At 34.2% G+C, this 12,937-nt stretch overlaps 1 protein-coding gene across 1 annotated transcript in view; it reads left to right on the forward strand.

Moving 5' to 3' along the window:
• The first annotated feature begins 2,231 nt into the window (after nucleotides 1-2,231).
• Nucleotides 2,232-12,937, forward strand: part of VPS13A (vacuolar protein sorting 13 homolog A (S. cerevisiae)) — a 106,335-nt gene continuing 95,629 nt past the window's right edge. The window contains 14 exon segments of the mRNA XM_009328187.1: nucleotides 2,232-2,247; nucleotides 3,711-3,754; nucleotides 4,291-4,333; nucleotides 5,333-5,428; nucleotides 5,705-5,806; nucleotides 6,493-6,602; nucleotides 6,932-6,991; nucleotides 8,163-8,222; nucleotides 8,458-8,538; nucleotides 8,986-9,043; nucleotides 11,048-11,175; nucleotides 11,391-11,497; nucleotides 12,186-12,357; nucleotides 12,773-12,835. Of these exon segments, the coding sequence (XP_009326462.1) occupies nucleotides 2,232-2,247; nucleotides 3,711-3,754; nucleotides 4,291-4,333; nucleotides 5,333-5,428; nucleotides 5,705-5,806; nucleotides 6,493-6,602; nucleotides 6,932-6,991; nucleotides 8,163-8,222; nucleotides 8,458-8,538; nucleotides 8,986-9,043; nucleotides 11,048-11,175; nucleotides 11,391-11,497; nucleotides 12,186-12,357; nucleotides 12,773-12,835 (1,140 nt within the window).

Consider the following 12,937-nt stretch of genomic DNA (forward strand, 5'->3'; position numbering starts at 1 on the left):
CAATCCCCACCTTACATATTAGTAACTTGAATTGACTGAGGGATGAAGAATATCTGGTAGTTTCTGCCGCCTTTCATGATCTGTTTTACAATAGATGTCGATAGAGGAGGTATTTGGCAGACAGTCTGATCCTCAAAGACTTACAGCTTGGCTCCAGAAAGTATGCTTAAACAGGAATAATTAACAGCACAAACACAAGTGGGAAATGACTGGCAAAGGCAGCAGTTTGTATAAAGTGATCAAAGGGGTTCACAAGCTGACAATGCTGTTGCTAAAAAGCAGAAATTCTGTTAAAATATGTGAGCAGGAGTGTTGGTACTGGTCAGATACCAGCTGAGGTATTTTCAGTTTCTGATGCCTATCATCTTTCATCTCTCTTTCTCTCATTTGCCTTTGCTGCCCCCCCTCTTCCCCCCTGTTCTTATTTACAAGACAGCAGAGATGTGATTAATACATAGGTTAAATCTGCAGGATTTTTATGTGGATTAATTTTCTTCTCCCTCTTTAACTTCTGTTGACATCCATAACAAAATTTCCGTTAGACCTCTTTGGTGAAATGGTTTACTGAGTGTTATCTTATGTTCTAGATCTCTTTTTGCGATCTAAGTCCTTGGTAGTAGATCTTGGTTCATGCACTCAAATTCATGAAGTTATTTTGAACTTCTAAAATTAAACCTATAAACCTATTTATTCCAGAATTTTGACAAATGTTTGGTTTTGTTGAATTATTTACAATGTCCAGAGATCAGTAAAGCTAAGAATTTGCTTTATAATATAGCCTAAATAAATCCTAGACTGTGCTATAGATATTTATAAACATTCTGGCTTTTATTATTGTTTTGGCTGTTAGCCTGCATGTTTAACCCTAGATATTTATATAACTTCAACTACTCGTATATACAGTTTTCAAGGTTGCTTAGTTGGGCAATTTTTAAACCATCAAATGGGGTTTTATCTGGATGTATTTCTGTCGTCAAAACAAAGAAACATCCAGTTGCCCCCAACAAGGGGGACCCCCCCCCCCCAAAAACCCCAACAAAACCAAACAATCAAATCTTGATGTATTTTGAAATTCTTGCCATTAAAATCCATTGGCAGTGCTCCAAGACAGTAAAATTCAGTAGCTGTGTTATGTCCTGTAACAGGCCTTTTGTTCCCTGATTTTCCTGCTTCTGTTTGCGAGGGCTTCCCTCCCTGCCCCCTCTGCCCCCCCCCCAGCAGAACAGTCAGAATTCAGTGCAATTGCACTTGGAGCTATGTTTTGTTTCAAGTGAAACAGCCGAGTGTGATAGAAACTAAATTTTGGCAATGAAAGAGAATACTGACATGGTCAGTTACTGCATTTTGAATTGTGAGTGTTAGAATTGGTTGCCAGCTGAGTTGTGGTAACTTTGGAAATAGTTCATGTTTACTTGCAGGAATGTTTAGTCAATCTCTTTCTTGACTCTCTCTCAAGTGTAGGAAAAAGAAAGGTTGCAAAAATATACAGAACATAGTGCTTCAGTAGTAGCCTTTTTTGTGCTTTGATAGTCCATTCACTGTGGTCAGACCTTCAATCAACATTTTTGTAAGTAAACTCTGATATTTTAGTGAATGTGTTTCAGTAATTTTATACTAAAATTGAGATGATAGAAGTTTTACTAATTTCTGTCTCTTCTAATGATTTTAACTGAAACCTTTAAACTTATTAATTGTAAAATCATAGGTATAGGAAAAATGGTGAAGAATTACTCACCCCACTTCCTAGTCCCAACATTTCATGTAGAATTGTCAAAGCCTTCTTGTTTGAAAAAGTATCAATACCATCTTCATTCTCTGCCAATACGATGTGCTCTGGTAAAATGAGCTATAGTTTTCCATCACAAAATATTGTTTGTAAGTGCTTGAGATAATAATCCTTGCTCACTTTGCAGTACCTTGTTTTTAGAAGCATTAGGGCTGTTCAAATTATTGCAGCTTAGTTACTGTGCCTCAGCTGAAATGTGGCATGTGCCAAACCCTTGATAAATGAGAGGTGATGTTTACTTAGCTGACAGCAAAAGTGAAGGAACTAAACCCAGTTGAACTGCTCCATGTGTCAAGTAGTCTTAGAGTTTGCCTGTGAACATTTTTACCATGGCTCAACTGATGTGCAAAAATTGCATGTCATGCATGGTAGCTTGGTTACAAACCTGAACCTTTGCTCTGGACACCGTTAGAATTACTTGCCATGAATACAATTACAATTAGTGATGTCTTCTTGGAGAAGTAAATGCTTTTTTTTTTTTTTTTGGGTGTGTCTCTCATTAGGGAAAGTTTCATTATATGAGTGTTAAAATGGTCTGTGCAGGGTCAACTTTATCAGGGAATAAATTTAGAGTAGAATTGAACCCAATAGTATATAAAAACTGTCACCTTATTATTATCTACAAAGACTATGTAGAGTAGTTATAATTACTAGAGTAGTTATAGACTGCTGCTGGGAATGCTTTCTTTGGTATTGTAAGGCTTACAAGGAGAACCACCAGCTCTCAGAAAACATCCTTTTGCATGTAGGATTTGTCTGGACAGGTGGCATATGTCAGATATATAGAATTCTACTGGAAAGTGATAATAGATTGTTGCAATGAATAAATTAAGTCATTAAAAACTTTATAGTATTTTGTGAGTACTGTAAGATGGATGGATTAGTTTACCGGATCAGTTCTTCCACAGCAGTTCAACAACTTGAGCCAACTGTTCTAATGAATGCATTTTTGAGATTAGGGTCCAGTTTCCCAAAATTGGTGGTACTTTGAACAGTTGTCTAATGCCATCAACACTATATAACTGCAAGAATATTTCTTGCAGTTGGAGCTCTTGTCTCCCCATATGTTTGACCATTTCTAACTTGTGTCCCCAAAGGAAAGCATTATTGGGTCAATCAAATCTTCATTTGCAATCTCAAGTTGTATTCCTTTCCAGGCCTGTAATCTGCTTCTGTTTGCTGAATCTCATTTATGTCCCTGCTCAGCTGTATCAGGTGTCTGTTCCATGTGCATGTGTTAACACTATTCAACTAATTTGAAGGTAACCATTGCAGGTGTTCCATCCTTCTTATAGAATTTGCGGAAGACTTTGCTTTGGACTATGTGCATGTTTTTAGGTTATGAGTTTCCTGGTCCCTTCCAAAGTTCCTTTGTTATGGCAAGTGTCTGATGTCAAGGATGTTGTAAAAACAGATCTTGCAATTCAAATTTTCTGTGTTTACAGGGTACTGAATTTATTGTTGTCTTAAGACATTTAAAAATTAGATTTACTGAAATGCTTCCTGTGAACTTTTATAAGCTATAAATATAACTTGCAAATGTAAGATCTTTTGAGGGCTGAAAATTCACTCTAAATTTAATGTTGCTAGATTTCCACAAGCATAGGAAGCAGATGGTCGAGGAAGAAGAAGCAAACTTAATTTCAAAATGGGTCCTTACAAAATGTGGCAGAGGAATCTTAGGTTCTTTTCCATGGACATGCAAGCTCCATGAGAAAATATCAGGTTATTTTGTAGCATGAATGAACAGTGTGTTCTTAATCATCTTTCATGGATATTTGAGATGTAGGTTGTGGATATCTTCCACAGCAAGGAGTTGAAGAACCACAGATCAGGGGCCACTGACTCAGACTTTGGGATCTTTATCGTGCACCACTAATACTGTGCTTATTGTAGTTTTACTTATTGGCTTCTTTGCTTTTAGGAGCTGTAGCACTGAAGAATCTTGAAATAAAAGAAAATGCACTGGTAAGTTAGTGAAAACAAAAATAAACTGTTGCAAAAATGATTCTTGAACAACTTACTGGGTTGTAGGAGCTTTTTTCGGTTCTTATTTTAGGATACACTGTCTTTTAAGTGAAAACTTACTGTTTTGTTTTCTCTACACTTGTGTGGATTGTCTAATTAATTTGAGATTAAATTTAAAGGTGAAGGTGTATGCTGGCTTCATTTAGCACTTTTTTTTTTTTTGCCCCCTCCCCCCAAAAATAAAACTCTCAGCAATTGCTAATGCAATGTGTTTAGGTCAAAAGCAATACTGAAAGACCTTTTTTTTTCTACAGCTCATGAAGCTAGAAACTTGCTCTTGGGAATGTATTTAGCCTAGCATGGCTTAACAGTCTAAGTCAGTAACCAAACGCTTGCTTGTTCCATTGTATTGAATGGGTTATTTTCAGTGGTTGAAAGGTAAATTTGTTGTTAAGGTTATAATCTTTTTTTCCTGTATGGGAGCATTGCACAAGTTGCTGAAATGAGCTTAAATGTTCTAAAACACTTGCTTTCAGAGTCAGCTGGATGTGCCATTTAAAGTTAAAGCAGGACATATTGGTAAGTTACATTTTATCATACACCCATGCAGGAGTTACTAAACATACTACTTTTCCTTGCAAGTGGCTCTAGGCATTCTAAGCAAGTAAATTTCTTAGTTTCCTTGATTTGCATGCTTTGTACACTCTGAAGTTTGTCTCTTCTGAAAAAAACTGTTTGAAGAAGCTCCTTTTCTTGAGCTGAGATGGTAAAGTTAAAATATACTGGAGTCTTGTCTAATCACTTCAATATTAATGAGAAAAGAACCCAACACAGCAAAGATGAGCAACTGAGCAGGACTGGATCTCATCCCTTGTCTTAGCAAGTCTCCACAACTGATTTTGCCTTCCACTTCCCTTTCTATCCTCCTTCCCTGTTTTTGCCAATATGAAAAGTTTTCTCATTGCAAGTTGATTGTCTTGTAAAAGTTAGTGGTTTCTTAAAGCAAACTGAGTCTAAAGCCATTATGTTTCTCTTAAATCTACCCTGGAAGTAGATTTACCTCTGACTGATTTCATAGTTTATTAAAATTGGCACTGTGTGAAGAATGAGAGATGCTGTAACCTCAGGGTCCCCATGTTCACAAAACATACTACTTCAAGACTCTCTTCCACAGAAAAAGAAAGAAAAATCTGTATTTTAAAAATTCTGGTTTTGGGAGTATTTAGCTGACTGATCATATGTGAGCTGCCCATGCTTTTCTTGTTTATGAGGGTGCTGGAGTGGATTTGCAAGGAGGGAGAGGTTGCTGTTAGGAAGAAGGAATATAATACTCAAGGGAGTAAGGAGAGGGCCTGTAGACTTAATAGTTCTGCTCATGGAAAAACTTGCCTCATTTTAATTTGTGTGTTGTGTTAAACAAACAATCCAAAGGACATGTGCCTCAGATACACTGTTTTTTCTGTCCAATATAATAATTGTTCAGAGATTTTGTGGTTAATGTTGATTATCTTTCTAATCTTTTTTTTTTCCGGTCAACTATTTAACTGTATACCTCAACATTTTCTTTTGTGTTTGTAGGTCAACTTAACCTACAGATTCCATGGCAAAACCTTTATACTCAACCCGTTGAGGCAGTTCTTGATGGAGTTTATTTGCTTATTGTGCCCACAGCCAGTAAGTTAATGTAGAGAAAAAAGTTAATATAGATTGGTGGGATTTCAGAAGTATCTGGAATGGGTTGATATTGTTTTCATGAGCTTTATTCCCAGTAGATGCTCCTAGCAAATAAAATTAGATAATAGGAATGGGGTGTCTTTCAGTAGGTTATATTTAGTCACCTAATTTTTTGCTGTTATATTAACAAAATGTGAAAATTACTGCTTTTGAAACAGCATCATCCAAAAACGTGTATGGTTTTTTGTATCATACCTTTTTATGTTGTGTATTTAGGCATAAAATATGATGCTGAAAAAGAAGCCAGGCAGCTCTTGGAAGCAAGACAAAGGGAATTGCAAAGGATAGAGGAAGCAAAGCAGAAAATAGCTGACCAAGGTAAGAGTGGGAAAAGCTAATGAAAGTGACACTATTTCTTTCTTTATTTTAATCCAGAAAGATGCTGGATTTGTCACTTAGTGTTGTAGATTCCTGTTTTCCTCTTGATACTTAAAAACCTATTAGTGACAGATTTTTAGGTGTAACTGCCATCAATATTGCAGAACAGGCATCCTGAAAATAAAAAGGTTCAAGCACTGATGTGATCTGATATAAATAAGGTTTTTGAAATATTGCTTGCTTGTGTCATATGTTGCCTGACATTTTCTTTCGTCTTCTTTCATAAGAAACAATTTAACTTTGTTTCCAGTAGCAAAGAATTTTTATGGTTACACCTTTTTAAAGATTCTGTTTAATTTGTTCTTTGATACATGTTAAGTCTTATCATCTTAAATTCAACTTTTGTTCCTTTCAAGAAATATGTATTGGCCACCTTGACTATCAGTGGGTACAAATCATACTTTTGAACAACCTGATTCTTCATGCAGCAGGTAGTAAAGCTGAAACCATCTAGTCTGAGGATATAGATTATACTGAAAGGACATGTTTTTATACAACTACAGTACAATGTAATAGAAAATTTAAATATCTATCATACAAACTTTATTATGTTACTGTTTTCTCTAGTGTAGTTTTAAAAATACTTTAATGCAAACAAAATATTAAATTCTTTTCTTCTAATTTAGATAAAGTAAAAGAAGAGAAACAAGACACTTTTGTAGAAAAACTAGTCACTCAGGTCATCAAAAATCTTCAGGTGAAAATTTCCAACATCCATATTCGCTATGAAGATGATGTAAGTACTTTTGTATATCTTGGCATAAGGGGTTGTGCACTGTAACATGAAATTAGGAACCTGTCTGATTTCTTTTCTCCTAGTTGCTTTCTACGTTGAGAGAATTCTAGTAAAGTTTCAGAAATTTCATAGTCTTAAGAAAAGAAAACTGATAAAAGGCTTGTACCAAAAAATAAAGATATTTATAAGCACGTGGTTGGGTACAAAGAAGATATAGTTGTCAGATCTTTGCTATATATATTTTTTTTTTATTGTTGGCTATTTACTGCCAAATCTAAATTTAGAGCATAAGATAATCCTTTTTTGGTATTTTCCCCCTGCTCTATTAGATCACAAATCGGAATAACCCCTTGTCATTTGGGATTTCACTTCAGAATCTAAGTTTGCAGGTAATTTTATTTCTTATCTAAAAAGCATGTTGATGTATACTGATGGTTAAGTTACGTTTTTGTGTATTATTGTGCTGTCTGGCAACATACTGTCTAATGAAAGTATACCTATAATCATGAGCAATGCACAGTGGTAACTACTTGGTTTATCAAATCCAGCATAAATATTGTGGCGGTGGTGCCATTAAAAATAAAGTGCTAGCATTAAAACAGTCCTTTGGGAGGAAGTTCTTACTCTTCTGCCTGCTGCACTTCATGGTTGCCAAGTACCAGACTTCGCTGGATTTGGGCTATGCAGAATCTATGAATATTTTACTGAAACTGCCATGAGCCCCAAGAAAGGAAATTACTACTTGATGCTGGGGAGGGAAACAAAGGAAAAAAAAGAGGATGGCATCTTGTTTCAAACTGGAGCTCAGTTCTTTGATCTGCAAGCTCCACTTTAAAGTGCTAATAGCGGTCATCATAGACTGTATAAATTTTTTTTTTTCCTGGAAGACTACCTAGTAGCAGCAATATGCTGTTTCTGCTGAGTTGCTCTGATTCAGTAGCTTTTGCTGTGTAACTGGTAATCTTAAAGAAAATGTCTAAGTAAATACTACTTTCTTGAATGAAATAGTTGTCTTATGAACACTTGTTCCTAGCTCATTGAAAGGTTTTTGCCAGCCCCTTCCCCTAAACAGTTTTGCATAGTGAACAAAAGCTTTGGTATTCTTACCACTTCACTCTTGAAATGCATATTAGCCTTGAAAAAGTATAATAGCATATAGTGTTTCTGTTGGGCTCAAACTGAAATGCTACTTCCAGAATTATAAAAGAATTCTAGTCCCTTGTTTATCTCTTTCCAAAAAGCCTGCCTAAAAATAATACTGGTGTAAAGGAAAACAGTTTGCAATACTGAAAACAGAATTTTAAAGAATCTTTTGGTTCTTGTGTGCACCCTGCCAGTCACTGTAAGTACATGTGTGTATTTTTTGGGGGGAAGTAACCTTATCAAGTTTCCACTTAAAATAATGGCTTAATCATCTTAAATCAGAAGATGGTGTCCCATTATTTTCAGTGGGGTTTAGTTATGATGATGTTCCTCTCTTTTTTCGTGGTTTGCTTCAGTGATGATAAAATATTGGTGTATTACAGATACTGGAATAGCTTTATTTAATTCTAATTTCAGACCTCAGATAAGAATTGGAATCCATGTTTACATGATGAAACTGCCAAGTTGTTCTACAAGGTACAGTATAAACTGTATGCTAAAGAAAGAATTGTTAATAAAACAAGCTGAATTAGAGTTCCTTCCACAGAAAGTGAGATCAAGAAAACACGTTAACTGTATAGGCTCTAAAATAAAAGAATGCGTAATCTGCAAGGAACATTCTGAATTTTTTTATTCATCCAGACTTTGTGAAATCCAAATTATTAATCTAAAATTTGTAGGTATTAATACATATGTTCTGTTATATTTTCAGCTTGTACGACTGGATAACCTTTTTGCTTACTGGAATGTGAAATCGGAGATGTTCTACCACGGTGGTTGTGATGAATCGTTGGTAAGTAAAGCATGAGAGAATGTATCTAGTATTCTAGTTCATACTGTGAAGCATAGAGCATGCTTCACATTCAGTTCTGCTTCCATTTATGTCAATGTCCTGTAGAAGTGTCTTGTTACTAATAGCTTTTTTAGGAAAAATAGTAAATGTTAAGGTATTTATGTGATAGAAGTACAACACCCATCTGAGGAAGTTAAAAAAAAAAAAAAAAAAAAGTCCTTTGCCAGTTACAAAATCATACACAATATACAGTCAGCTTACTGTTCGGTGATTTTATTAGCTAAAAATAGAAGTATTATTCTGTTTAAAACATAGATGGATATTTTGAATCGTATTGTGTATCAGAGGGATTATCTGAAACCTGTATTAAAATGCTAACATTTTGTATTTTAAAACTTTATAATGAAATAAAAATGCAACTTATTTTTAACTACCTTGTGTATGTAGGTTAACTTAAAACAGGGAGTTGCCAGCCACAACGTGATTCCAGAAGGTTATGATTTTGGTAAGTGGTATTTTATTTGTATTTGTAATAGGCATGTATACTTTATTTCTAATTTTTAATGCCTCTCAGCAGTTGCTACTTTGGCTGTTATTCAAAAATCTTAGTAAGGAGTGCAGTTTAGTTCTTTTGTAGGAATAACTGTCTCTCTTACAGTGAATACTGTACCATATCTGTAGCCTTAAAAAGGCTTTGATTAAAATACGAGTCTTGAGTCATGTATCATTTAATGGAATGTCATACATAAATCCTCATTGTTTGCATCCATTGTAAATTCCTTATTTTAAGAAGTTTAGCAATAATATGAGCATCATGTAAGTTTTGTGATTCAGATTGGTTTGAGTAATAGATTAATGTTTTTGAGGTCACCTGCCTTATGTGAAGTGTATCTTTTTTCATTAGAGGTGGAAACAGTAATCACACAACTCTGAAACATCAACTTTTTTTTTTTTTTTAGTGTTGTCATATTGCAAGTTGTAATGCTTTGAGTGTTGCTTACCTTAGTCCGAAAGTTGCATTGGCTCCACTCAAACATGGTGATTGTTTACTTTTCATTGTATGGAAAATACATGGTTTTTATTTCTCATGTGCATCTGTGTGATTGTTCAGTAACTGTTTACAAGGCAGAATGGCCTTTGAAGTGGCTGTTCTCTAGCAAGCAAGTCCTCAGTTCACTATACCCAGGGTTAAAAAAGGCATAGTTTTATGGGTTTTTCTTGGTGCCTTTGCCTGAAAGAGGAAGCCTTTTGTGTCTCTTTATTTGACTGCCAGAGAACTATTTAGTAATTTTTTCTGATTTCTTATCCACCTTTTTAATTTGCTAGCTTTGACTCTTTTTACAAGAAGATGTTTAAATGTCATCGGTTGTCTAAGTCTTTACATAGAAGTTCAAAATAATTGTATGCAACATTGCAGGATTCAGGATTTACACTCTTTAGAGTATTGCTCTTTTAGAGCAACTCTTTAGATTGAGACATTGATAGAAAGGTAGTACGCACAAAGTCTGCTTCTGTCATTTGATCTATATGCAAACATAATACACATAGGAAGGATGAAAAATGAAATTTAGGAAGCTAAATACAGGGAGAAAATTAATAGAAATGTTACCACATAAAATGTGTAGATAAAAGTAAAATAAGCTTCACAAGAAATACAGGGTTTGAAATGAAACAAAGGTAAATTAGTGTAAACATTGTTTCATCTTGCAAAAATATCTGTTTCCACTTGTATTCACTTTCAGTGAATTTAGAATATTTGGTATGTAGATGGTCTATCACTGTTTCTGTTGCAATCAAAGGAATTTTGTGTGATAAAAATACAATTTACACAAATTCAAGTAATACACAAATTCTTATTGCTGGATCAATTGCTGAAACAGATAGAAAAATTGAACTAAACACGGCTTTTGAAGGCTATATTGAATGCCTGATACTGCCAAATTGTGGAACAGATAAAACATTTCCGCTCTGAATATTTTTCATGTGATGTGCTTCGCTTTACATGGGATCCATATTGATTTTTTCCACGCTTACTTGGGCTTGGATTTAGAAATGTGGAATGTTTGGTTTTATCCACTGTTTTAAGTATAATTTATCAAACAATGTAAAACAACAGTAACATTAGAAAAAAAAAATCCTTCTGGAATAAAAGTTATTATAGTGAAATAAGTGTGATGTTTGAAACTATCTTGTACTATAAATAGCTTATATCATAGCCAAAAAAATTAGGTTTGTTGCAAATATAAACTATTAATTGAAACATCTGCTATGTAATACTGTGTACAGGTAATTTTGTGAAAATGTTCCACAAATGTTACCAGAATGAAACTGGAAATTAAGTATAGACTGTATTATATTTTGAGCTGTGTTGATGAAGTCTTCCATGTTTTGAAGTCTAGCATTTTTAAATGAATAACCAGGCATAACTTGAGCTGATAAGTGTTACATATCATTTATGGCAGTCTTAAATAATTTAATTACACTTTTTATATCAACTTCTGTTTTTTAGTATTCCGCCCAATTTCAGCTAGAGCCAAACTCCTTATGAATCCTCGATCTGATGTTGACTTTTCATCACCAAAAATGGATTTAGATGTAAATTTACAGGATATAAGTGTTGAATTCAATAAGCCACAGGTATAAACTATTTTTCTGACGTTATATGTAATGTGGTAAAAAAGTTAGTTTGCAAGAATAATAAGAAAAGCAGTCTGAAATTTTATAATAAACATACAGAATTGATCGACTTCTTAGTCTTGTTTTTCTTTGTAAATTATTTTCTTTTTAAAGAGAAGCTTGATTCACATTGTTCTCAGAAAGACAGTAACTCTCAGTTTGAATTTTTTTTTTAGTACTTCAGTGTTATGGAGCTTCTTGAGTCTATTGATATGATGTCTCGAAATCTACCATATAGGAAGTACAGACCTGATGTTCCATTGCACGGCAATGCCAAGACATGGTAGGCCACCTCAGACTTTGAAAATAATTTGTTAGTTATTCCTTTGAAATAATTACCAAGGGATTGTTTCTAACTTAAGAAGGTTAGGACTCATTTCCTTCTGAAACAAAGTCTTCTCTTTTGTTTTTGTTTGTTTTTCTTAAGCTAGGAGTATTAAAAGCACATTGGTGAGGACCTTAAACCAAAGGTGAAGGCACAATATTTGAAAGCCTGCATTTGCTGTCTTAAAGACCATTATCAGAAACTTAAGGCTGATATATTTTAATATCCTAACTCTGTTTTAATGAAGGAGACCCCATTATATGTGAGGTACTATTACAAGAACATAGCTATTATCTAAAAATAGGCAAACCTTTTCAACACAGATGGCAGAGATTTGATTTCTTTTAAGAAGATTCCTTACAAATATGTTTTGATTATTCACACGCACGCACATATATATGTATATTTGTGGGCACATTTTGTGCAACGTTACTTTTTAATTTTAGGAAATAGCAACCTGTCAACTTTGTGTGGAAAAAAAATAAAATCATTAGGTTCCTCAACTGATCAGAAGTGTGGTATTAGGCAAGGGATTTCACTCTTTCACAACTTGAAGTTGTATTTAGTGGGAGTCTGCATAGCTCTAGATGTCTTTTCAATATACCAAAACAAATGTAAACTATACTTCATTTGTCTTTGCTTTTAGGTGGAAATATGTTATTTATGGCATCCTTGAAGTAAATGTTCAACCCAAGCTCCAAATGTGGTCATGGGAACATATTCGGCACCATAGGAAGCAAGTGAAGAACTATAAAGAGATGTATAAAACAAAGATAACATCAAAAAAACCTAATGAAGAAATCTTAAAATTGTTGGAGGTTAGCCTTTTTCTATTAAAGCTTAAATATTATTCATCTTGCTGTTTTCTTAAACTTAAATGTTTACATGTTCCTAAGTCAGTACTAAGTTAAAATAAAATTTTTGGTGGCCAGACTTGCAACTTCATCAGTACCTTTCTCTGTGAGTAGTATTAACAAACATATTAGATAATTTTTTAAATTAGTAACTGCAGTGAAGAAAAACTTAAACTGATGTGCTTTTTCTTTTCCTATTTTCCTAAGAAAATAGGAAAACCTATTTCCTAAAATAAACAGGTTTATTTTAAGTTTTCAGCTTGAGCAAATTAACTTGGGTTGCACTGAAAGAGTTGTTTACTGTCATTTCCTATAAAACTGAGTCATGAAATCTAACCAAATGAAATTGTCAAAAAATAATTTCTCACCTCCTTTCTAGGAATTTGAAAAGGCCTTGGATATTTTTAACATCACTCTAGCAAGGCAACAAGCAGAAGTTGAGGTAAAATTTCATCATTTAAGCGAGTGTCCTGGTTTCGGTTGGGATAGAGTTAGTTTTCTTCCTAGTAGCTGGTACTCCTCTTCCTCCTCTTCCTCCTCTTCC

This window comes from Pygoscelis adeliae, unplaced genomic scaffold, assembly GCF_000699105.1.
Source record: "Pygoscelis adeliae isolate BGI_AS28 unplaced genomic scaffold, ASM69910v1 Scaffold45, whole genome shotgun sequence".
Classification (NCBI taxonomy): domain Eukaryota; kingdom Metazoa; phylum Chordata; class Aves; order Sphenisciformes; family Spheniscidae; genus Pygoscelis; species Pygoscelis adeliae.